Here is a 27785-nt window from a genome sequence, read left to right on the forward strand (position 1 = left end):
GCTGTAGACACTCGTAATGTACTGAAGCATGAGAGGATACCTGCTGAGAATATAGCTGAGGACACTTCATCTACAAGTACTGGAACAGCTATTTCACTTACCGAGCAGCCTGCTCACCCAACAAAAGGCTTTATCAGTAGTTTCCAAGTACAATTTATTTACAAGCCAGAGTTTTAAACCTCCAGTTGACTACAAGGGCAGATGGCGACAAGGACTTCAGCTACACGCAGCAGAAAGGCGCCACTATAATAATTATTTTTAAACTTAGAGTACTTTTTCCTTTCAGTTCAACATTTCAAGTATTATGATATTTAGAACCGTGGAATATTGCCATGGCCATGGGTGTGCATATTTTCAGGTTTTTATAGAGTTTATGTTATAGCGAGTTAGCGTAAGAACTGGATATTATCAGAAATGCCTATGTAGGTACACACAAATGGCCTTGTAGGGTATGTGGACATCAGGAATACGTAATTATTTTACAGATAGTGTCCGTATGAAATATAGCTGGTTACAAAGAATGATTTTATGTGAATCTCTCTGGGACCAGCTTAGCACAGCAGAATACTGAAACAGGGAGTTATTGTTAGACATTGCAGTAATATAGTGTTTGCTCTCATTGCCAGGGAAACAAAAAGCTAAAAACAGATAACTTAAACAGATGTGAACTGAGACATGAAGTGATAAGTATGCTCCAAATACAGGACAAGCTTTTTCCTCAGTTCTCATATGCTTGATACGATACCCTTTTTCATTCCATCTCTTAAAGAATATATAAAAGCAAATAGAAAGTAATTTGTAAAAATCTCTAGGTGCAATGTTTAGGTAAGTTTTATTTAGCAGAAGTTTATTCTGGTGAGATTTAGAAGGTTAAGTTGTGTTGCTCCAGCCCATAAAACTCACCATACACACAGAGCCCAAAAGCTCTTTTAGGCATCTCCTTACCTTCTGCACTCCTATAGAAAAATCTTAAAAAAAAAAAAAAAAAAAAAAAAAAAAAAAAAAAAAAACCCACTGCTCAGTACCTAAACATCTCCTACACTTTAATGCAATAAAAAAAAAAGTGCACATAACTGTTGCTCACGTAACCATAAAGACTTAACTTTCCTACAAGGCTCTGTGATAGTGAAAGGTAGACAACAGTTCTGCACGTGCATGTGACAAGTTGTTCCTGGTCACACAGAAACTGCATTTTCAATAGATGCAATTCAGTTAGCTGATTTCGTGAGTCAATGCCATCAAGATTAAATTTAGATTAGCAAGAAGTGACCAATAACACACCTGCAAAGCAAAACCAGCTGGTGCTGAGAAACCAATGTCCATGCTAGATGTGTTTCAGGTGGGATCACCTATCAAACTTGGTCACCTATCAAACTTCCAGAAATTACCATTTGATACTTATCTGTGTGGTTTGGATGGCATCATCAAAAATGAGGAAAAGGGGCACACACATACAAATTGTCAAAGGGAAGTCTTGTTCTTGTAGGGAAAACAGGCTAGAAAACACGGCCTGCAAAGTAATGGTTGGTGCTGTGCACTTCTGTAACAGCCTAATACTCAATAGGGTATTACCCTTCAACAAAAAGGGCCTTGACACACAGATTACTTCCAATTTCTTATTGAAGGATTATCAAAGATCAAATAATTCTGGGGGTGAGAAGCAAAAACCTGTGACTGTACTACCCTAATCCCTACGTAAGTCACAGTTCTTGTTATTCTGGTTGATGAGCACTGCATTTGGCAGTGTCATGGTCCAGCTTCCATGAGGAAGAAAACATCACCTACGTATTAACTGCACTCGTGTATCACTCACTGCATGAGTGCATCCTGTTAGGATACAGATCTGGCTAAAAGACCTGACTGTAAGCTCCCCTCTGCGTGCAGGAATGCTCGTACCACCAGAGCCTCCCTTTATGGATGCATTTTAAAGAGAGCAAAGGTGCGGTTTGCTCTTGCCAGCACAGCCAGTTTAAGAGGTTCCAGCATCAGCATCTTCCTGCCTCTCCCTCTCCCTTTGCCCAAGGATTACAGCACTCTCAGCTGTATGGATTCAGCTGTTTGCGTGGGCACACTTTAAACTGTTTCAGTGAAATAGTCTACTGTAAATGCAAAAACACCCTCTGTTGGGGTTTCAAAAAAAAAAAAAAAAAAAAAAAGAGAGAGAGAGAGAGAGAGAGAGACTGAGGGAAAGGCTGGAAGGGAAGAAGAGTGGGAGCCTGACTTTTTCCACCAGACTATTCCACAAAGCTATTTGTGCAGCCATACTCCAAAACAGATGAGGGAATAAAAATCTTTGAGGGTGGGAGGGTTGTAGAGATGAAATGGGGGTAGTGGGGAGGAATGATGCAAACAGCTGGGGGCTGGAACCTCAACTGGCTCCGCTTCTGTAGGATTCATAGCGTGGAGCTACACATGAAGCCCACATTTCCCTCAGCATCTTTAATCGAGAAAGGACTTCAGATGTACTTGCTGAAGGCCTGAAACATCCAAAACGCAGCCCTCAAGTCAAACACCAAAGCTTAAAAAATAGGCAGCAATTCCCATTGTTTTCAGCTTCCCATGTCCTGCTCATCATTTCAGCTTTCTCTACACACAGGGCCTGTGGGTCTCATAGTTTGCCTTTCTGGAGAAGCCCACCTACCTGCACTGGCCCAGGAGGGAGCAGAGGCACACAGCCCCAGGAATCAATAACCATGCTGATCCATGGACCTAATTTTAGACTATGGAAACACTGAATCTGGAGATATCCAAAAAAAGATGACCCTGCAAAACCACCCACAGTCACCCTAAAATAAAGTAGGTGAGCAGGTCCGTTTGTTCTGCTGGCACCCTGGCTAAAGATGATGAGAACAGGGAGCACCAAGAACACGCTGTATCTGCTACTCTCATTTTCCACTTTCCATCAGTCATGCTGAGGCTCCTCTCAGTCGCTGCTTTTCGGGAAAGGTGCCACCCTGCACAGCGTTTCTCCTCCTGGGAAGAGCTGCTTTGTGTGGATTAGAGAGGTACTGCTGGGCAAAGCACATCTTTTTGATTAAATATTTCTAAGGAACATTCCCACCCCACTGCTTAGCAGAAGAACTTGTTTACATCTCAGTGTTTCAGCCTGAATGCAACCTGCGCTCTTTTTAAGAGGATTTTGTTTGAATGAGATATGTAAGTCAGGAGTCTCAAGCTCCATTCCCTTTTCTACTCTGACTTTGATGTGTGCCTTTGGGCAACACATTTACCCTCTCTGTGGCAGCTTCCCCCATCTGCAAATTAGAGATTTTCATAATTATCTTAATAATCCGTTAAGCACACTGCAATTTCTGAATAAGCAGTACAATGTATAAAGGTTAATATCGCTTCTGAAAGCCAAAGTAACCCTCCTTATGTCACTTTTGCAAAAATACTACATCTGATGTTTGAGAAATCTATCTGCCAAGGAGATGTTACTGCAGTAAATGTTCAGCACATGTTTGCTTCTACTGACGCACACTATTAGAAAAATTGCTTGAGACAAATTGAGATATTATAGAACAACCCTATTATGAAGCTAGACCACAAAAAAGCTTTTTTTAATTTAAACTAGATCATCAATAGAATAGGGAAGAGATGGATGAGAATGGGAAAGTTGGTTGTAATTATTTCTCTGAAGATCTGGAACATTATCTGACAGGATTTTAATTCTTGAGTCTCTATCAAAAGACTGGCAGTACTCCAAGGTCTTCAAGACATTTTGGTCCTTAAGGGTAGCAGGAGGATAACAGTTTGAGCAAAAGGCCTTTACTTGCTATTACTTGCTGGCTGTATGCTATTCTGCCTCTAACTTCTCTCCCTAGAATATTCCAGTCAATTCACATTTCAGAAGAGAAACACAGATTTATGCTCAAAAAGTAAACTACTGAACTACTACTATACAATTATCACAAATGTACTTCAAAAGGAAAAAGATATTAAGGTGCAGTCAAAGTACCTCAAATAGGTACAGCTTCAAACTCAGACAAGGTGGGTGGCTGAACATGTGAGAATCGTGATGAAACAAACACTCCAGAGGAGAATAACCATGGGTAAATAATTTCATTGCCAAAACCATTGCTTCAGAAGATTATAAAAGGTTAAGGGATGCTCCCAAAGGACCAAAAATCCCACCCCAAACCCTAAAATAAAGTAGCCTTAAAGTTATTGCCAACTAAGTCTACAGTGGCAGTGAAGTTCAGTGGAGAAGACCCATACCGACATTAAAAAAAAAAAAGTTGGTATCTGAGATGTTTCAGCCACAACTATCCAAAGACAAAAACAAGGAAATACAAAATGAAAATAAGAACTCCAGAAGTGCAGCGGTTTGAACTCCCCTACTTCAGGCAATATATTCTTTGAATTCAATTACCAAGATTTCTCTATCAAGTAAAAACGAGTTAAATATTTAGGCAAGCAGTATAAGTCACCCTAACAAGAGTAAATGAGCATTTAAATGTTTCTCATTTGCCAGTTGAGTCATACCAACGTAAGATATCACTGAAGGTAACCTGCGTGGTAACTAAAAGCAGCTACAAGGAATTAAAAAAAAAAATGCACATACAATAGCCTCCAAACAAACCCACTGGTGTAATTTCTAAAGCTTTAGCCTGCTTCAAATCAAACTAAGCACCTTAAGCTCCTTCAACAGACCAGGTGAGCAAGAAGGGAATGCTGCCAGGAGAGTCCGTTCAAGAGATGTAATTCTGAAAACTGATGAATTGGTTGAACTCCCCGTTATTAGGAAGTTCTAGACTTCGGCAAGCTGAAGAAATTACTGTCAGGATATGGGATAGTAACTGTGTAAGTTCAGAGAAGCACAAAAGGCACTTTCAACCAGATTTATCAATAATCCATTTCCACGGGTGTCCTTGTCAAGAACAGCAAGAACTGGTCCTAAGAAAACACCTATTGAAAAGAAACTTCGATTCAGTAAGAAAAGGCTCCCCTTTTTTCCTTGTTGAGAAAGATTCCTAAGCACAAATGATGGAGAGTTCCCTCTTTCTCTTCGGCTCACGTTTTTCTCTCTCATCTCTGATGTGTAGACCAACACAAAAGCCTGCCTTGTACCTGCTACAATTCCAACACTGTCATTCCAGAAAGAAAAGTAATCTGTATGGTTACTACCTTCTGACTTGAGTCTGGGTAGCAGTACAGCACAGTTCTACAAAAGGTGACAAGCTGCTGAAAAACTACCTGTGGTTTGTGATCTGTTCAAACTCGTTTCCATTTCCAGGATTGTGTTATGTGACTAGTAGCAGCCTGTGTTAGGACCCAGGTCACTGGGAATCCCAACCCTTTTCCTTTCCTGTTCCCAACAGGAACAAACCCCCAGAAGCAATCAAGTCCAAAACTATCTTGTCACCTGGACACCTGGTGCATACTCAGCGTGGTCCTCCTTTTGCCTGTAAAGTGGTAGATAGAGCCCACTCATCTCCCACATCTAGCACTCACCCTCTCCTCAGATGGCAAAAGTTTTGTGATCTTTGACAAAGCAAAGAGCCTGATAAAGTCTGGAAGTTGGGCAGTTTGGATACCTCAGCAAAAATACTTTACCAATCAATTAATTCCAAGGTGCAAAGATGCAGCAACTGTACTGAACAAAATTATTAATTAAATATCCTTTGTGACAGTAGTAAATTCCCAGGCAGGGTTAGATCTGTTCTCTTGCCCAAGTTCTCTCAGTATCAGACACCTCAAGATGCGCATGTAAGCTCTGGAAAAGGAAACAGAGCAGAAGACTGCAGTACATGGGCTGCTAGCGATACCGAACCATTAACAACAGCCTTACGTGGTGAGGTTGCTCGTGTTCAGCTAATCTGGTTGGCAGAGTAAGGAGAGGAGATCAGAACCTTCGCAGATAATACCTTGAGGTAAAAAGTATTACACTCCGAAAACATACTGGTGAATAAATCCAGTTTCTATGCAACAAGATACTGCATCATTTTGTGCATCGGGTTATTTTTATCAGCCCAATAATAACCAAATTAACTATACTGCATCGTGTACGATTTAAGCACCACCAAATTTCTGATCATACTGCTGGAGGCCACGCCTACCTTGTTATCACAAATAGACTTTTGGAACAAAGTGTTACAAGAACAGAATTATTCTTAGATACAGTTATGAGAAGACCACTCTAAAAACTCTTAATTTCTGACACCATGAATGCTGGTCGTCATAAAAATCAAACTGAGCATGTTTGCCAGTTTTTCAGACAGATGTTTTTTTTTTTTTTTTTAAAGTGCAGCCTGCAAACTGAAGTAGGACAAATGTGATTTATTTTTTATTAAAATCATATACAGGATTACCTAAGAAATACTTAATAAATTAAAGAATATTTAACAGATTAATTTGCCTTAATTTTCTGAATGCTGGTATTTTCTTGAAGTGAAGAAATATACACTACTGGAAGAAATACACTGTTCAAGTAGTACAGGTAAATACAGATTGCAGACTGATTTTAGTCCTTGAATTTAATGCTATTGTTTTACCATGCAGCTTTTCCTTCAGCAAAAACATACGAAGGGTAAAGTCTTAACCCCATTAAAGTCAAGGCAAAGCTTCCACGGACTATAACGAGACTGGGATTTCACCCAAGGTGTTAAACTGTGGTTTGGGAAAGCGAATAAAAATACATCCATTATTGTAACAAGTACTTACCTGCTAGCCAGACTGAGCAATTCATGTCTATCGGCTACTGCGGATTTCTTTTCCAGTTCCCACAACATCACATTGATCAGGTATGAATTCTTAATTACAATGGGCACTTCTTCAAACATGTTTTCATAAGCAATATTTGCTTTTTTCAAGCTGTGAAACAAGTTAAAAATATTTATTAAAATAACCAGTAACTGCCTTGTTTGTTTTGTTAAACTGTTGCTCCAGCTACATTAAATAGGCAATTTTGTTAAAACTCACGATTTTCAGAGTTCCATAATCAAGCAAGAGTCGAGTCTTTTGGTAAGAGATGATTTGCATGGCAAAACCTCACGTTTACAAAGACTAGGAAAAGCTGCTCTAGCAAAAATTCTCAGAAGTCAAGCAGCTGCTTTGCTCACTAATACATTACTTACATGAAAAAGCCTCCAGCAAGACTGCACTGACAGGATTAACTCTGCCCCTTCCAAAATGCTTTTTTGATTTCCCTACCATCAGGGTTTCTTAAATAGAAGTGAACAGTTAGTTACCACATGACACTGAAATAGCTTTAAAGTTGTAACTGCTACGATGTACATGTAAAACATTTTCCCCAATACCTAAATAATTAAGAATTTCACTGATCAAAATCAGATTGACAGAATAGTGTTTTGGAACAATTAAATTCTATGATGGATATTAAAACATAACTTTGTAGAGTATTTTTTAAAATATATATATATAAAATACTTTGATTCTTTTACTATGAAGTAGATACTGACAACCTTCCATAAAATCCAGAAATAAAGGCATGATATATAAGTTTCTAAGCAAATATATCCTTAACTTCCGTGTGTGCAGAGGGAATTTTGAAACAAAAACATTTGCCTTTTTTTTTTTTTTTACCAGATTTGTTTGTTCATTATGCAAATTTTATCTTTAGACATAGAAGAATGAAATGATTTAGTTTCTCCTCAATGAATAAAGTTTAACAAGTGCTTGTGCTTTTGCTGTTGAACACCAAGCTGTTTGGGGAAAAAGAAGGCAAATCAGTGCTACTCTACTACAAGCAACTACTCTTTTGAAACAGAGTAATTATCCTACTTTTACTCCAGAAGATTGTGTCCACATGGGGGAGTTAATTTGGAATAAATATAGAAGACCAGCTATTCCGGAATACCTGTTCAATTTTCCTTCTGGAAAAAAAGAGCTCAAAGACAGACCAGCTATTTCCCCTTCTTCCCCCTTCCCCAATATTTTTTGACTCTGTTCCCATACACAGCTACCTTCACCATGTTCCTTACAGCTGGCCCGCTGGCCATCTCCAAAATCAGTCCAAGTTCCCCCACTTCTGCCTTTAAATGCCCAAAGACAGACTTTCGTTCCTTCTTGGCACACTGTATCACTACACATAATCTATCCAGTTTCCCCAGCACACGCTATTACATGAGATTTTTAAAATACGGTATTTCATCACCCCACGTACCTTCCTGCCTACCAAATAATCCAGGTAAAGCTATGAGAAAACATTCTTTTCAATTACTTACGCTTCTGGAGAGAAGTCTTTTTCCTTGCAAACTTCCATCAGCTTGGGAGTCAGCCTATATGCCTTCAGTGACAAAGACCCTTGGGCAGTCTTAATAGGATCTGTAAACAAAAATGGGGGAAGATTGTTATAAACCCCAGACTGCTTTTTATTTCAGTATATGAATGACAAACAGGAGGCAAAAAATCTAATTCTTATTTTAAAATTCAGACAACACACAATGGAAACTATAGCAAAAGTATTGTACTGAAATGTAAAATACAGCTGAACTATATACAATGAGTCTAATTAATAAACATAACTTGACGAACACAGAGGGATATAGACCCATTCTACTTATAACATTATTTCCCCATTAATGGTATAATTCACGTTTTCTTTTTCCTTCATGTGAACTATCCACATAACTCATGTAAGAGCTACTCTCATTTAAATATTTTTCCCTCTAGTTATTATGCAGTAAATCAAAATATTCGTTAAGCAGCATTTTACATAAAAAAAAATTATTTTAGAGTTGCAATAATCCAATTCAGATCAAGTTGCCCCGGTGCTTCACGCACAACAATGTAACCGGTCCATAGAACAATTAATTTTGCCTTGACACACTATACAGAACTTAAGGGGAAATTTTCTAAACAAACTGTTACATTCCTAGGACAAAGAAGCTTAACACTTGCTGCATGATAACGGCTGAAGCATGCCAACATTAGAATAAAAGCTGTGTTAACATTCATGTTGTCTGAAACTTAACACAGTAAAACTTTTAGCAATCGGTGATAAAATGAAAACCAAAATAGACTGAAACAAGTGGAAAATTCATCAAGGTCTGATGATGCAATGTTTCCAGCCAATATAAGTATACTTTAACAACTTGTTCTTTACTGTAATCCAATTGTTAACATACTGAAACAATTTTGGGGCAGCTCATAAGATTGATCGTATTCATTAGTATTTTTTCTGACAGATACTCAGGACGTTACATTTACTTCTCAGCTGGAAACTATATGCAAGTCTGCCAGATATGGCAAACTGTGAGTGTTTGGGGAGGGGGAAGGCTATAAAGCTGTTAAATTGCCTACGGTTCTGATACAGCACAGAACATCTGGTCTGGAGAGCTTGAGGAAACACCATTAAATAGGCAGAAAAGAAAAAAATCTTTGTGCTAAGAAACAGTCCAGGTTTTGTATGCTTCTGTCAGAGGTATAAAAAAACTTGGCAATTCGTGTCATGATTGGTCAGTCACGTACAGAGCCAGACACGCTAGCAATCGGGGTTTGTTAGACATCTGGTCGAGTTCCACCAGCCCCTCCGACGAGGGAGGGGAGATGAAGGAATAAAAATGAAGCAGCTACTCCAGCATTCCAAAACGTACACATCAGGGCTCTGATAGCAAGAAAAATAAACAGAAAGAAGGAAACCCTGTCTAGACTTAGCTGCTGCTGAGGCTGCCGTAGACACAGGGTTGGTATTTACTTGAAAAGGCCTGCCAGGCTACTCTTACAGGCAAAAGACAGAATACAAAAATAGTAGTAATAATATTAAGAGGGGAAAAGAATAATAAAGGAAACCTCATACTAACCGTAAATGAGAACTACAGACTCCTCAATTGCGTGCTGGTAACTGAACTGGGAGTCCAGGAGGGCACGGGTGACAAAAGAGCCATAGTATGTGGACTGGTACCAGCCAACGTGAAGATGATCAATGTTTACATGGCGAAGGCTTCGCATCATTTCCATCTGGTATTGAACTAGATTAAATACAAAGTACGTTTGAAAAGTAAACTTACACAACCCGTACTATTTCTAGAGAGAGTTTAATATTAAATGACTGAAACGTTTTTTTTTTTTTTTTTCATTGTTGCAACTGCATAGAGGTTTGTTTATTCACTACTGGACTATCTGCAGGAGAGTCCAGAGCTTCCTCAGAGAGTAAGACTAGCCTAAGTAAGCAGACTTGTTCTTTTTTCAGCTGTACTTAATTGTTAACATGATCAACAAACTGTTACGTGTCATTTACACTGTCTATTACCTTGCTAATTCATAAAAGAAATTCAGATACTGGGTTTCATTAAGCAGTAGCAATTTACCATTTTGTAAGAAAAAAAAAAAATCATGAGTTAAGTTATAATGCTGTCAGGGATTAGATGATTTTTAGAATGAAAAGGAAAATTATTTAATGTATATAAGAAATAGGAGAGAAATCATTTGAGCCTTCACCATAATTGAAAACTGCATTTTCAGTATTGTAGTTTGGGGCACCAGCTATAGTTGTCAGAGAGTTTTGATTCCATTTATTCTCAACTTTTTGACACTGTTTCTTTTTATACACACAGAGTATATAAAACACACATCTTAAACAACAGAGAAATTTCGTTGATTGTTACACCAATAGCTGTAATATTTTATTTTACCAATGAATAAAATTTTGTTTTTATCACATGCCTCATGAAAACAGATTGCCTTGATGGAAGAGCATTCTATGAAGCAATGCTTAACATGATCCTAACAAGCAGATCCACACACCTTATCACTTATCAGACCTTTTAGACACTGTGCCCGCTGATAAGGGAGCAGATTTCTGTGTGCCCATGCTCACAGCCAACTCCTAGGAAATCAGATACAACACTACAGAATCCTGAAGTTTTGTCTGCAGCTGCAAATTCACAAATATAAAACCAACTCGACCCTGTGCATTTATTTTTGTTGTTTTTTTCCCATGGCTTCTCCTTGCACAGATGAAAATATGATATTCATTATAAAAGAGAGCAACAACTTAATTAGAGGACAGAACGTGCTAAGTGTTCAGACCCCACTTCGTATCATATCCAGGAGAAAAAAAACAATTATATTCTTTAAAGATATAAAGAGATTTTTCAAGAATGGCCAAACATTTTCCAACCTATCACAGAAAACACAAACTAAATTCTGCAGCCTGCTAGCTCTTTTACATCGCCATATCTTGTTAATTGTATTTTTAAAGAAATCTACATACATCTACATGATCACTTCCAGACTTTTTCCATCAGCATATGTTGGTGCTTGCATTCTGTTTCATAATCTCAACATACATGACTTACAATTTGTGTTTCACCCAGGACACCAATGATAATCTAGCATCCCAAACTAACATGCAAAACCATCCATGCTACAGTCTGAAACCCCACGTGCTGCATGCAGGGAAAAGGCCTGCACCTCTTGGTGTCAGTAAACCAAGGCAGATGTAAGGATGCCACTACACACCTCTGGACAGACAGGTAAATGGCTTGAATTGATCAAAACAGCTATTCTGAAGTCAGTATGAAAACCTTCCCCCTTGCCAGACTGAAATAAAATAAATTTTAATCCTCCTTTCATCACACAACTTACAGAAATACTAGCCACTTCCAAAAATCCTCCTTACTCAGCAGCCTGTGCTGCATTAAGTAGTATCTCAAGACATTTCCCACTTTTCTCACAAAAGCAAAGCCAAGATTCAGCTTGTCAGAGAAGCTCCTTCCTTAAATTTAAAAGTTTTGTTGTTTTCTCTTGTGTGCACATCAGGGGTGGGGGTGTTAAGTCTACCTTTTAAAATTAGAACTTATTAAACACAAACTTTGCCCAGAACTATAAGATTACTGCAGGGACCACAATTTTGAACAGAAAAAGCATATGATACATTTATTAAAAGTGGAAAATTCAGATGGAATAGGCTTCTTTGGTTAAAAAAAAAACAATGTTTCTTAAAGTTTCATCTGTGTAGAAAGCGAGTAAGACTTGCTTTTGAAATTACTTGCTAGGACATGAAATTATGGTTAAATGCTTTCCAGCTAGATGAAATCATGAAAAGGAAAAAAAAAATAGATATGGATTTTCAAAAGCAGTTGGGGGAGAGAAAAAGTTTGAGAATTAAATTTAGTGTGGATTAAATTTAATGTGGATTTTTAGATAGCTGAGTTATACTGCTCCTGGCAGTGGAGACTCTCCTATAATTGAGGACACTAAGTACAGGTAGCCACATGGTGATGGAAAAAAGGTATTTTACATACAGATTCCTGTGAAATCATACGGTCAACCCATTCAGATAATTTCTCCCTTAAGAGATCTTGAGGAGATGCTGAAGACCAGGAACACCCTAAGAAAACATGCAAAACTTTAAAAACCTGAATAAGGCATAATCACACTCTTAAAGGAGAGGTAACCTGTAATTAACTTCCAGGAAAGCTTCTTTACTAAATGCAGTATAACCAGCAGCGTGTGACTGAACATAAGTTTGAGAGATATCACATAGAAGAAAAAGGACTTGCTGAAAAGCATCCAGATTCAAGTCAGCAATTCCTCCTCCGAAGACTGTTAGCAGTTAGATGATAATGAAGGCAATAGCGGAAAAAAATCTCAAAGAACCAATAAAGCATCAATAGCTAACATCTCTGCCTTGGGAAAACAACTGCAGAAATTAAAACATGATGCAGTCCCCACCAGAGAGAAATGGAAAAACTCTTTTAACCAAACATATATATTTTGTAACACGTATTAGCTGCTAGATAGCTCCAACAAGCTGCCAACTTGCACAAATGGGTAACAGCTCCCAAGTTGCTTTTGTTGTTATCATTACCGCCTTTTCTTTAAATTTTTTTGCCCAATCTACAGAACATCATCTTTCTACCTACAACTTAAGCACAGATTAGGCAAGAGCTTTTTTCCTATCCAGTCCCCACTCTGCTAGGACTGGAGAAAGTCATGCATTTCACCAGGGAGTCCTCTGGTTCAACTCACAGGATTTGGAAATGTGGGTGCCCTCCTCCTTCCTGAGCTATGCTGCAGAGGAGCCACCAAAAAGCGCCACCAAGACTGAGAACGCCCAGAACTTACATGAGCAAGGAAAAGGACAGGGGAAGGGTCAATCAGACTAGAAGACTGTTTTCATTTAAACAGTGAAACCTGTGTTTGAAGGAAATTATCTGTTCAGAAGCTTCGTTATGATGAGGCAAGCTATCAGTCACGTTTGCACTTCTCATTGCTTCCCACATTGAGAACAGGAATACCATAACGCAGGACCCTGCCTCCATCTCCTGAGCACCTGCAAGGGTGGATTTTTTCAACAGAGCTCTTTTTATTATTATTTTATTTATAGCAAAAAAAAAAAAAAAAAGTATTCTTCCTCTAAAATTGTATTTTTTGTATGTTTGCAAACAAATTTAACAGGTAGGCAGAAGGGAAGAAAAAAAATCAAGGCACCTAGTAAGCATAATTCTAATTTATCTACAGCTGGAAAAGAGAGCACAAAACCGTACAGAATGGGTGCTTTGCTTGAATCAGACTGCTACTTGTGTGAATTTGTACTAACAAAATCCCTTAACTGAATACAGAAACAGAAGAGACTATTGAAGTAGTTTGGTGGGTATTTTTTCCCTGATTTATACTAAGTTTTAACAAACCTGTTGTACAGGATTAAAGAAAATATTAAAATAGCATCAACATTTTCTCCTTTTCCAAAATATACTGGCAACATTAGGAACTACCTAGGATTTAACATAGAAGAGGTATATCCCCTACATTAACAATAAGAAAATAACATACACAAATTTATTATATAAACAGAGACACAGCCAAGAACTGAGCACTGATGTGGTGACCCATTTAACACTGGGGACAACTCAGCCATATTCCTTAAATATCTTAAAACATCTTTGGTCAATAATTTTACTATTCGAGCCTAAATTCCGAAGAGGAAAAATCAACTGAGATATTATTACTATCAGTGAGATGCATTCCCAGCTGCCCATCTTCTGACTGCTGGCAAATACCAGATGTGCAATCCTGATCAATACATTTGATGGCACTTTAGATGCACAGGACCTCAACCTCCAAAACGTATTTCAAGTTGTTACATCTTAGGAAGTCTGGTTTGAAGAGTGGCAACCAGAAGAGAACTTCGTACCAGTGCCATGTGCTGTGGACTGGTTTGACGCCGCTGCTTGTCCTGCTCTCTGCAGCGCCCACTAAACACCCCTGGTTTTACCAAAGAAACTAAAAACCTCGACTGTTAGCATAGCCTCTGGGCTGGATTTCACACTTCGGCGTCTGTCTTGACTCATATTCAGCAAATTGGTGCTTCAACTACAAATTCAAGCAGCAGAAGTTCCATGGGTCTTCACGGGGGCACGTCAAGTGATTTCAGGAACGATTTTGAGACCTTTCCTACACCTTTCACCCCCAAGGGCCTTCTCAAAGACTGCCTGGACTACCTGAGAATGAATATTATTTCCTCGCAGAACCTCGAGAAGTCAAAAGACAGATACACTGAAGTCTCTCCAAAGACAGAGGAACTGCCTTCTGCACCAACACGTCTCTGGATTCAACCAATGACATGGGCATGGCCAATTTTAGTTATTCTGGTCAAGCTACATTGAAAACCAGCCAAAACATCCCTTTTGTAGCACCGCTTCTAACATGGCTAGTATTTTTCAGGCAATAATTTGTCTCTTTTGAAGTGCTACCATGTGGTAGCGAGCATTCTAAACAAGTGCTATACACTCCACGGTACTTTTTAGCAGCACAAAAAATTCTGGTTTTTCTATGCATATTAAGCTCTGCCAAACCACATGTATGCTTCAGACAGTATCTTCAATGACTAAAACAAGTTAGCAGATGCTAGTTCAAGGAACTAGCGTATGCATTTGAAAAGAAGGAAAATTGATTTATTTAATTTAATTAAGCGCAGAGAATTATGGAGACAACAGATTAATTCATTTCCCTCCACACATACACTCTCAATTAATTGTCCAAAAAACGAAGAATCACACGGACTGCCTCCATCGATAACAACTCGGATTGTGAAAATACGAATGTGTCACAACAGCCAACTTATTCTGGTGAAAAAATAAAGAAATAGGAGGGGTTGGCAAAGAGAAATAAGAAACCAAGAAAACAGTTAATTCCAGCGATGGCAGTATTTTACCTGAAAAAGCCTGCAGATACCACTGAAACGTATTTCTTAAGCTTAGGACTACAACACACATGTATGCATGTACATGTATTTGCAGATTTTTATCTATATCCAACCCCCACCTTCTCTCAAGACAAATGCACAAGCTTAGTAACTCAACAATTCACCTATTCAGGGAGAAAAAAAATTAAAAGTAAATATTGCCTTCCTCAATAATATTCATTTCCTCCTCTGAAATATCAAGTCGGTTACAAAACAGTACTCTATTTTATGCATTTTTGCTATAGCAGGCTGAAAGCACCTGATCTCCTCTAGACTTGGAAGCTAAGCAGACCAGGGCCTGTGAATAGCTGGATGGGAAAAAAATCACCTGAAAGTAGGCAAAAGTCCAAGAGTCATAGTCAATCACAAGACCACAAAAACAAAAGTGAGTCAAAAGACTTAATTCAACTCCACTTCATTTGCTACTTTCAGGGATTAAAGAAAGGAGGGCAGAATAAATTTGTCCAAAGTGAATTAAATTTTTTCTTAAGGAATTGTTACATTTTAATAAGTTAGGAATTCTGGTGAAAAAAATGCATGCCCGTGGAAAAGCATGAATGTTTTGGTTTCTTTTAATAGAGACTATGGGATAAATGGAAACAAATCTGGAGCAATCACCTCCATTTATGACATTGATGCTGCTGCTGTATGAAGAGCAATCCCAGCTGTCTTCTGAGTACATGATCATTTGCTAGTTTCTCAACACTTTTTAAGCCTGAAGACCTTCATTTTACAAGAAAGAAGGGGAGAGGAACAAAAGAGGGAAAACTCAATTAACTATTAATTGTGCAGGCTCAGCAAGCTCATTCATTTTTAAAGCCGATCACAATTCAACCTTAGTTTGACCACAGCACAGAGTGATGTCAAGTGTGAGCTGTGCAGAAAAAGCGTATGATAGATAGCTAGAGGAGGTACCTTAATCTGTAGGTGAACAGGAACAAGAACAGGAACATGATGATGGGAGGCTTGGCAGTACCTGCACATGCAAGGGTGGCTGTCCTGGAGTTTGGGACCACACCAGGAGAGGTGGTGATCCCCAACCACTAACTTGGTGCTCGACAGAGGCTGCTCCGAGACGCGGCCCAGTGCAAGGCCGCGCTTCCTACCAGAGGAAGCAAAGCAGGAAGGGACAGCTGCCAGTTGTGGGAATAAAGAAGGATACGGACGAGTTTTCAGAGGAAAGGAGTAAAACAAGGGAATGGGGAACATGGGGATGTGCGTGACAGGACAACGTAAAGCAGCAAGTGGAAGCACACCACTTCCTGCACATGTGCTGGCACTCGCCCAGTGCTCACTGACAGCAAGCTTGGGGCTCCACTCTAAGCACATAACCACCGAATAAGGAGGCAATCAAACCAATCAAGCTATTGTGAAATTTTATTAAAACATAAGTGAATGCTCAGATAAGCCTTTGGAAAAGCTAAATAAATCTTACTGGCCACAAAACTCCCTACGCAACTCAAGGTAAAAGACACTTGTGCTGTTTCTAAACAAACACCCAAACCTCAAGAAGAGCCTGGAAGAGTTGGGCAAGACCATCAAGATGACTTCCAAAACTGTCTTTTGAAGTATGCAACAGCATTACAAAGGATAAAAGCATAATACTAACACTTCCAGAAATACTAAGACACTTCGGTCCTCTAAAAAACATCTTTTTTAATGCAGAAATCCATTCTAAACTAACATTTTGAAGTTAAAGTTGAAGTCAAGCAATACAAATTTTACTAGTTTGTTAACAATGATCTTTAAGAAGGAATTGTCATAAGACAAATGGAACACATTGTGAACGTCTTTTCACTATATATCTGGAATAGTTTTCTTGACATTTATATAGAGAGCTACATCTTCACATACCATACAAACACTCATCACTTAATCCTAAACCTCCTCCTATAAGGCAGGTAAACATATCTGGTATCTAAAATTTCCATTTGGCTTACTACACTACTATTTTTGGCTGTTGGCTGGAGATGCATCTAGTACAATATTGAAATCTCCATCAATAAAAAAAGTTTCAATCAGCACTACATTGTCATGATAGCAGTAAATTATACTACTAAAAACTGCCATCTGGCCAACCTAATTGTTGCTTTCCTTGTAAAAGAGCAAGAAGATGCAATCTGATTTCCTAATAAAAATCAAATTCCTAGGGAAAGCATCAAATGTTTTCTATTAGGAAAGCATTCACATAAATTTCAGCACCTTGAAGCCTTTACTTATACAATTTCAGTCTAGTGAGTATGATTCTAGGTGCTAAAATGCAAAGATTAAAGGCATGAAAGGGAGCCAGTATGGTCAAAACCCAAGCTCAACTGTTGGTACAGTAACTGATTTGATTGAACACCTCCTTTATAAAATAAATTTTAAAAACAGCATAGTTAAGAGTCCAAATTCCCAAAGAAACTTCTTTAGTTTCTCTACTGGCCATTGATTTTTGCTTGTTTACTCACACAAGGCTATGTGAACAGTCAAAGGAGCTCACTCTTTACAAAATATTGTCAACATACCTACCTTGGTGCTACAAGTTAGAAAGCAATTACACAATAAAACAAGAAAGTGTTGTGAGAATCTAACTCCTTTTCCAAGTACCAAAAAGATTAGCAGATATAATCCAATGGATTTTTATGAAATTGTCTATCACAAAACTGTTCTAAGATCTTACTAAATTATCTGGGGAAAAAATGAAATGTTTGAAGATTAATGAATTACATGACTTTCACTTTTTTTTTTTTTTTTAATTTAACACAGATTTTCATGTCCAACAGTCCAAAGCAAAATCAAGACAGACAGTGTAATGGAAACTACTCAGCAATCCACTGCATTTTAAAAATCTGTGGTGTCATGCAGTATACATCACAAGAAGGACTGTCTCATTTCGTTAATACCTTCTCAGTAAGTGAAGAAAATTGACGGTGACTTCACATGAGAGGTTTTCAGGCTTCTAAATCCCCCCACTCCCCCTTGAAAAACAGAAAGATCCTGTTTTTGTAAAACTTGGTAGTTTGTGAAACTTGTACCATTACATGTTCGCATTGCAAAAAGTTGGGGGATATGGGAAATCGGGGCATCTTCAACAGCCAGATCACCCTTCTCATCTTACCCGATACGGTGAAGCAAGGGGTTTTCTTCTGGCTGGGTATTAAGCATCCACACATCTAGTTTTGAAGAATCTCTTGCACTGTTCTCACGTTTCAAGCTCACAAAATGTGGTCCAGGCACTGGGCAGACACCCCACTCACACAACAATTTTCATGGGTTGTTCTTACCGTAAAACAGGATTTATTAAAAAGAAAAACATTGCTACAGACTATTTCTTCAGTTGGAAATTACACAAGCTATTTGTTTTCTGTGACCTCCATCAGCCCATAATGCAGGGATAACACTGTTGAAACATTTGGCAGGGAGAATCAGTCAAGAAAAGTTCTAATTTTTGGCAAAGCTTAGGAAGAATGTGGTTGATACCCCCCTTAAGCACGCCTTTTGAATCAAAATTACACAAGTATCTAGCTTTCAAATGTGTTAAGTGCATTGGGGAGGAAAAAAAAGAGACAAGCATGTCTTCAGCCTCAGGCTTACAGCATCTTCCACTGGGGGCCTATTCACACAGAGCAGGATCCCACCACGTGCCAGAAGACCAGAAATAGTTACCAGGTACTGCTGCCATCATGAAAAAAGGAGGGGCCCAGGGACTCCACATAAATTCCCCCCCAAATTCACACTACCTTTATAAAGCCTCCTGGTTTTATATGGTCCACGTGCTGTTACTTGCTGATAATAGTGTTTCTTTTAAATCAATAGTTCCTAACTCACAGAGTTCCTACCTCAGTGAACAGTCACAAGGACATTCCAACATACCTCTTACAATACCTGACACCCTTGTAATGCTTCCCATACAGCATGTAGCCATTCATCTGTCCACCTTGCAGAGAACGACCACGACACCCCATTCTGATGTCTTAGAGAATGGTGAATAAGAGCCACGAAAGCACCAGACAAGGGTTCCTTAGTTTGGATCTCAGCTATACACTATGAACACTCATCATCTCTACCAGCCAAGCCCTCAAGCCACACACAACTGCCATCCGCACAAGGTACGAGTCAGCCTGATTCCAAAAAAGATGCCAAACCACCTCTCCACTATGAGACGTCAGGTCAGCCCCTCACTTTGTCAAGCACTGACTTTCAGATAAAAAAATCAACTCTTCCTGCTTGCCATCCCTGCTACAATAAGAACCTTTATTCACCTTTACTTTGTACACAGAAAGGTCTGAGTGGGGCTGGTTCAGTTCTCAGACTACAGACCCAATAACTACACAGGAGACGGACACATTCACCTACATTACTTATTATCACTGGACAAAACTTTGATTTAAAGGGGAAAGAAATGCTGATTTTTACTATCAAAATGCTAACAAAAATATCTTAATATGTAGGTTTCTGAAAGGGTAACTAACCAACCCTCCAACTACTATTTCTATAGATGAAATGAAAGGCTTGTGTTGCACATGTGGAGGTTGCGGATCCGTACTTAGCTGATGCCTAATGAGAGCCAGAACTGAGAATAAGAAATTTCCTTTTATATATATATATATAATACAGTAAAATGTTCATAGGGAATATACATTACACTGGTATTTTATTGTAGCATGTTGGTTACCAAGAGCTCTTCGCAGTTCTCTCTTCAGATAGATTTTAGTTTGTGAAGCAGTACTAAGGGAATTGTTTGTAGGTGGGCTGAACACTCAAAGACCGCAATTAACACGTAGGGAGACTAAAAAAACACAATTTTGCAGGACACGTAGGTAGTGGACAGTGCTCCCAAAATTGTGAAGGTATTTGCCTGGAAGTCTTGGACAACAAGACATTTTCACATCTCATGCAAACCTGTGCTTTTTCATTTTTTAATCAAGTCCTGCCTGCCAGAAGCCATGGCACAATCGTTTTGGAAGCTGCTGGCTGCACCAAGGAACAGCAGTTGAAATCAAGCTCTGAAAGAGGCAATCCCTTCCTGCCTGTGGAAACTAGCCTCCTCCAATTCCCAAAGCCAAATAATATTACGCAAATGTTGACATGATGGGCAAATGCATCAGCAGTGAACTGGAGATGTAAAATGCTGTTTAGTGACGACAGATGCTAGCAGGAAGCAGGAGCCTACAATAATGTGAAAATAGGATATTCTTACCAGAGGACTGTCATACAGAATGATGGCATCCACATTTACTTTTTAAGACACTTCCAACATCATTGCTTAGCACTGATGGGATAAAGAGAAACATGTCACAGAATCTTGGAGCTGATCAATTCAAGAAATGTTTTCTGTTTCATTAGGTGAAGCCTTGACCTTACGCCAATTCCAACACAGAGGCGTTCATGGAGAACATCACTGCTACATCACCGTACTGTTTCCTTATATCACTGCTGCAACAACATCTATTGATTACGCGGTGTGTGCAACATTTAATTAGTGCATCATCATTAAGGTACTTAAAATGTTAAGTGTAAGCTTTCAGGCATAACAGTACAGATTTCTCCTTACAACACGGATGCCAAGGAAAGCCAGCAGGTAAAGTTTTGAAAGGCTTGTCGGCACTGGAGAACTACACCATTCCAATGCAAGAACCGTGGAAACCAATTTTTTCCAGCCCCTGCTGCCTTTCTGTGAGAATGCTCTCTCCCATTTTAGCATGCCACACTTGGGAGGGGGAGGGAAAAGGAAGAGCCAGTCCTCGTTTTAACATGCAAAAATCGCTGAAGTACTTAAATAAGCATTGTTGAGTCTTCAGAGGCTTTCCACACAGATGTGGAGAAAGTAAAACCTGGTATAACTAAATGACATTTCAACTGGCCACGACAGATCCAGCCCAACTGTGTCGATGCATTAACATTCTCCAAATCCCTGAACTATTTCTGTACCAGACTTCCAATCTCATCTCGGACAACCCAAGTTGTTAACTGTTACAGGTCAAATTTTCTTCCCAAGGAAATCAGATTGCTTATCACTTACTGCTTCCTTGTTTTCACTTGTGTGTGCACGTACACATGCATGCACATGAGAGAGAGGGGATGAAGGAAGGAAGGAGAGAGCAAATATACCAAAATACTAAATTTTGACAAGCATTAAAACAAGAATCAAGATGAATACTATAGCAAATGTTAACCCACAAGGTCATATTTTTGTAAGTGTGGAAAAATGGTGTTGGAAAGCAAGTAATTCAGCAAATACCTTCTGCCTTGAAACAAACTGTAAGAATATATCTATTACTACTGCATTTAAGTTCAACAATGAGTAATGAAAAGGGCACTGCCCAGTAACGAACAAGACAGAGACCTCATTGCAAGTGATCATTTGCAGCATTACATTTACCTCTACTCAAAAGCAAACACGAACAAAACCAAAAAAAAAATATGATTTCATAGCATTGCCCATATCACAAACTGACAGCTAGGACATTTAAACCAAGGCAACCCAATACTACAAGAAAACTCCACGTCACTGCATGGCATCACTGTATTGAGAAGCTTTAACACAGCAAGGTACATACTGAGCAGCACTAACATTGGCATTCCTTGGTCCTAAAGCCCAGCCTACCACCAGTAATGCCCTATTATTAGTGCAAATTCTTCAGTGTGTCCTCAAACAATGAATTCATGATGTTACAGACAACGCAGACAAGCTTCAAGAAGCCTTTTCCATAGCACAGCAAGAGGAACAATAAAAACAGGAGTGGCTGGATATTTGAGGTGAGAGACAGTCATGTCTTCTCACAAGCAGCCTTTGGCATCTGACAACTTGAGATCACACACTATAATCAAATGCAAAGATTACCAAATAATTTAAACAAAACTCAGACCTTCAAACACTGAAGAATATTAAATTTAGAAAATAAAGCTCTTGGCTTTTAGACTGAGCTGTAAGACAAAGCTAGGGTGAATTTCTCCCCTTTCTAGGGTCTGTAACATCATACAGCACAATTCTGCAAGCCAAAGCTAATATTTCAGCAACATAACACTTGCAACTTTTATATCTAAGTGTGGCTTGTTCTTTTAAAGTAGCCAAGAACTAAACTCACACCCTGTTTAAACAGGCAGAAGACGTACTCTGTGCCAAGGAGGAAGTTATAAACTTCAAGTAGGTTTTGTACACGGGAAACAAGTTGGGAAGTACAAGGATGGATCCACAACAATCAGTTCTCTAATGAGTAAGAGAAAGCATGGTGAAGCTTTGGAGCTGGAGGCAAGAGGCAGCTGTTCCATTACTTGTTCAGCTGATGGACCCTCTGACAGGCACTAGACAAATCAATACCTTCCACTTGTGCTTCTCCTCTGAAGACTTTAAGCTCTTGAGACAGCATTCACCATTTATTCTGACAGCAGCCAAAGAGTGCAACACCCCAGTTAGAGGAAAAAATGAATCACTGCATCACCTGGTGGTTCCTCTACTTTCACAGGCTGCCAAAATGCCTTCATAACTATAATAGCTGGGTTTTTAAGAAGTTCATCAAGATTAATACAGTCCAAACAGACTTAAAGTAAAAGGCAGAGGGGCTGTAACCAGCAGCACCAGACATGCACGTGGGGAGGAATAATCCCAGGCACCAACATGTTTTGAGGTTGACCAGCTAGGCAGCAGCTCTGCAGAAAAGTCCCTGCGGGACCTGGGCCAGCAGCATGCCCCTGCAGCAATGAGGGCCAACAGCCTCCTAGGCTGCATCAGGCATCACAAGAAGGGCAAGAGAGGTGATCCTTGCCCTCTGCTCAGCCTGGTGAGGACACCCCTGGAGTGCTGTGCCCCTCAGTACGAGGAGTATATGGACAAACTAGAGAGAATTCAACAAAAGGGCATGAAGATGATTAATGGACTGGAGGAAAGGCTGAGAGAGCTAGGATTGTTCAGCCTGGAGAAGTCCCAGCGGAATCTTATCAGTCTAAGTACTTAAGCAGGAAGGGGGCGAGGAGATAAAGAAGGAAAAAAGAATCCTCTCAGAGGTGCCCACCAATAGGATCAACGGTCAAGGGCACAGCAAATTCAACTTAAAAGCCACTTTTCCTATTGTTAGGATGAGTGAATTGCGGAACAGGCTGCTCCAAGAAGATGTGGAGTCTCCATTCTCAGAGGTAACCAAAACCTGAGCAGACAAAACCCCAAGTAGTCTGCCCTAGCTGACCCTGCTTTTGAGCAGGGCAATAGGACCAAAGACCTCTGGACATCCCTTCCAACCCCAGCAGTTGAGTGCATCTGTGACTGGAAAGATGGCTTAGTAAGTTAGAACCTTGTTAAGAGGGAGAAGGAAACATGAAAAACACCAAACACTAATCCAAGTCACAAAATATCATTGTTTGCTGTTTTTAAAAGGGACCAAGTTCACAAAAGTTCTGCTACGCACTAGAGAAAAATTATGGTGATCCAAGTTGTGTTTGAGTAAAATACAGGCTTTTAGAAACAAACAACCATAGTGTGAAATTTCATCAAAGGAGACTTTTTCTGTTTCAAAAGCAGTTATTTTCATTCTGCATTCATCTTTTTGTTAGTTATTGAAAACGTTAAAAGCAATTATGCAGAGCACTATATAATTCTCAAAGGATTCAGCCTAAATACTTTTTCAAATGCAAACAAGACACTCGTTACAATAGGTACAAAATCTTTGGTTAACAGCCACATACTATATTTATTTTATTCACTCTCAATGAATGTCAAAAATGCAACAGAAATGGTTTCAAAAAATTAACATGGCTAAGACAGTCCCAAAATATTTTTTTCACAAACCGTGTTTAGATTTGCAACTGCAGTTCAATATGGTAGGCAAACACGAAAATACAGAACTGTCAAAGGACAGAAAGGAAACAAAGCCAAGGACTGAAAAACACTGAACTGCAATGTCAAGTGAACTTGAAAAGAGAGGCCTAGAGGATTCATTTTGTTCAACAGACAGGGAAAAAGCGCAGAAAGAAATATGCTATAACAAATTAAAAAGCATCTCAATACAGTGACCATGAGCACCAATGGCTAAAATTACATTTAAATCAAGAAACTTGAGGAAGACTGTTGCAGCCATCAATAGCAAAGTCAGTAAATTCCCTTGAAAAATATTATAGTCAGTCTAAAATCTAGATAAACTGCTGAATACCCTTTCTCTGCAAAATATTACAAAGAAAGCTATTTTCTGAAGTAATTAACTGAAAAAATGAACGTTTACACATGTCACAGATATATACACATATCAGAATGCAGCTCAGAATAAAGAAGTTTTATGAGGTGAACAGTGCTAACTGAAGGGTCTGGAAAGGTGATAACTCAGTAAAAATAAGCTCAACTTCTGTTTAATTGAAAATAATTATTTTAAAATTCCCAATTTAGTTTATTTTTATGTATCACAATCATAATAACCGGTGCTAGCAGGAAATATGCAAACTTCATCAGAAGTTCTCTCTGCCTCAGAGGAAGGCGATGTTTATATCGCTCTCAGTCTCCAAACACCTACTCAAAAACTGCAATTTGTGTTTCTAACACCTCCTCCGTATTTTATCATAAGAATATACCCAAGGGGACTGCCAAAAAAAGTCCTTCTTTCTGTAGGAAGACAGCGAGCCATGGCTCTGCTTGGTAGAGAGCACTGGTGCACGCACAGACACTGAGCCCTTCGCCATAAAACACCGACTACATCACGCCGGTCGCTGGCATGAGGAAGAGGGATTATTTTTTTTCCTGCCTGGTAAATCATGTTTTCCAGTTACTGTTTGGTTTAAGAGTCTAAGACACTCACTCTTTTGACAAATAATCCTTCTTGCGCTTTCACACGTAGGGTAGAGGGGTTGGGGAAACCATGTCCCACCCCTTTGGCAGGTGGATGAGAAGGCCCCATGTGAATATGCCACCAGGACCCTCCAGGTTAGGAACACTCAGCCAACTGACAGAAAAACATCAGGTATTCAGGTGTGGGAGAGCTGAATCCACAGCAACTTCACAAATTCAGGCTTCATGAGTCTCTCAGCAACAGTAAATGGTTTCGTTTCCTCGATGGACAAGCCGTCAGTGAGATTTTCAAACCGAACATTTACCTGTTCCACCGCCATCCTTTAAAGCAGGAGCCAAGCCAAGTCTGTTCACTTTCACACTCCTCAGTCCCACACGTTCACACAGCAATTAAAAGCTGTCCTCCCAGCTCATGTCCCTAGGGGTTACTTTGGAAGCGTGAGGAGGAACAGAGGAACCACCCCAGATTTAAAGATACGCCATTGAGCTTTTCCAGCAGACTTCCAAATTCTGTGTTGGGAGGAACTGCTGTTCGCACCACACTGCCTCTCATTGCCAACTGTTGCTTAAAAGACAGCTATAAATACATTAATTAGTCTCCCAATGTTACTTTTCTAGGTGAGCAATTGCAGTGGTTATAGACAGGTTTTGTAATTAAGTCCCATAGGAGAGAGACATTTGCACGGTCACAAATGAGGAACTGATGAACAAGGGATTGCAGGCATGGAGCAGCCTTCGTTAAGATCTGCTCCACGTTACAAAGAAGTTCACAAACTCTTGATCCAAAATGTTATAAAAAAATGACTGTCTTGTACTTCTCATTTCAAGGACAAGAGCAAAAAAAGATCTGCTGTTTTCCAGTGCTGCATTTCTAGAGAAGAATTACACTTGATATGTTTGAATTTAGCAAACTGACAACATTTTATTATTTTTCTCCAGAACTTGTCTAATATTCACAGAGTCAGGTTAGAATATTTACTTGGTTCCTCCTTACTTTTTAGTTGGAGTTGACTAATAATTCACTGTGCTTTTTCGTTAAGCTTTTAAGTGGGATATTTCTTTTACGGGGATCTAAAACAGCGATGAAAGCAAAGACAGAAGGCAGAGAAAGTGCCTGATGAGCAAAGCTCCTAAATGTGCCTGACTTACAGGCTTGCTGTCCCCTACAATTTGCACCGGTAAGACTTTCCAAAATTTGCTTTTGTTCTACTCTTACTACTCCTGCCTTGCGGCTCAAGTGTTTCATTAAGAGACACCAAACAGACAGCAGCTCCAGGACAACCTCGTAACTCAGGGCAAGAATGGCACGTGGTTTAAGGACGTGAGCAGGCGCAGGAACACAGAAGCTGAATTTCTGACCTCCTGTTCTGCACTGAGGCAGTGGCCATCGTGCAAAGATACAGAAATGTCCCAAAGACAAGTTTCCTTCCATGACCACCAACTGAATCGCCCTTCTCTATAGTGCCTCTTCTTGAAATTCAAAGTTATTACTGAAAACACTGAGCTTTCTTCAACCTGAAGATTTCTAACTAAACAAATTTTAACAAATTTAAAATATTAGAACAAGCTATTAATATAGAAATACAGAAGTAGACAATGAGCATTCACAAAACACACTCAGTTTAAGACTACATTTTCTTTACAAGCAAGCTTGGTGTAAAGAAAATTGGATCAATACACGAACTTATAAAGTATCTTACTGAAATGCAGCTTAAAAGAAAAATATATTAAATATGAGACATCATAATGCTTCTTTAGGTTATAAAAGGGTTCCTTTATCTCCAATGCCCATAACATGTTTAAAATACATTCTGAATTTTGATTTCTCACAGTGTTTGATATAAAAAACAAACCAGAAGGTTGCCCTAAAGATAAATGAAACATCTGGTGAAACATGTAATAAGCTTCAGGCTCACATCTGCTACTGAAGTTAGTATTCCCGCACCATAGCTACAAGCTCTATGCAAAGCTCTATAAGAATAACTGAGAACAGGGAGGATTATAAGGAACACATTCCTCAATCTAAATTGATATTTCCTCTTCCATCTGAATCAACATTGTGCTTCCATATGTATGCATTAATGTCCAGAGCTAACCCCTCAGCGGAAAATAATTCCTACAAGTAAAGTTCTCACTTAAAACCTACCCCAACACTTGATATCACAGGCAGTTTTAGACAGTTTTTACTCCTAGGCAGCTATCTAAGCATATTTATATTTATTTATTTATATATGTAATATTATCTAGGTGCAAATGTCATTTTCCCTACTTTTCACTAGTCTTAGACCACAAGCAAGTATTCAACAGATAGTTCTTCCATACGCCACTGCATTTGACAAAGTTACTTTCAAAAAGCAGGAGTACACAATAAAAGGCACTACTGTAATTATACAAAACCAAAGCCCCAAGGATTTTCAAACAGTAACTGATAAAACTGAATGTAAGATATTTCCTACGAAATAAACTATGTGTAACTCGCATTCTTGTTTCTATAAGAAGGTTGCTCAATATTTATCTTTTTTTACCCATTCCCTCCTAAACTTTCAATTTCTTCCATAAACAACCACAGCAAAATGTTTACATTTAATGCCAACATAAATTGCTTTGTATTTGTGACATTTTAAAAAGACCCTTTTGTGCCACGGAGAGTTTAGAAAAAGGCAGATATCTGCACAGCAGGGAAAAAACCCACTTACATTTTGCAACAGCTGTGAAAGATCAGTCCTCCGGAGTAACCGAAATCAACGGCAAACTGAGAAGTGTTTAGGAAATAAAATGTTTCCATCACCTCATACTATCATTCACTTCCATTAGTACTGATGAAAGAGAGACTGGATTTTACACAGTGTTATAAATGGTAGGAACATTACTGACAGTGGAAAC

General features: G+C 39.1%; 1 protein-coding gene across 1 annotated transcript in view; it reads right to left on the reverse strand.

Annotated features, from left to right (window-relative positions):
• EIF3H (eukaryotic translation initiation factor 3 subunit H) overlaps window positions 1-27785 on the reverse strand; it is an 83286-nt gene that overhangs the window by 6943 nt on the left and 48558 nt on the right. Inside the window, exons 3-5 of the mRNA XM_032182081.1 lie at window positions 9765-9932; window positions 8187-8286; window positions 6664-6813 (exon numbers count right to left, since the gene is read on the reverse strand). Of these exons, the coding sequence (XP_032037972.1) occupies window positions 6664-6813; window positions 8187-8286; window positions 9765-9932 (418 nt within the window). The remainder of the gene's footprint in view (window positions 1-6663; window positions 6814-8186; window positions 8287-9764; window positions 9933-27785) is intronic.

Source organism: Aythya fuligula, chromosome 2 (genome assembly GCF_009819795.1).
Source record: "Aythya fuligula isolate bAytFul2 chromosome 2, bAytFul2.pri, whole genome shotgun sequence".
In the NCBI taxonomy this organism is placed as follows: Eukaryota; Metazoa; Chordata; class Aves; order Anseriformes; family Anatidae; genus Aythya; species Aythya fuligula.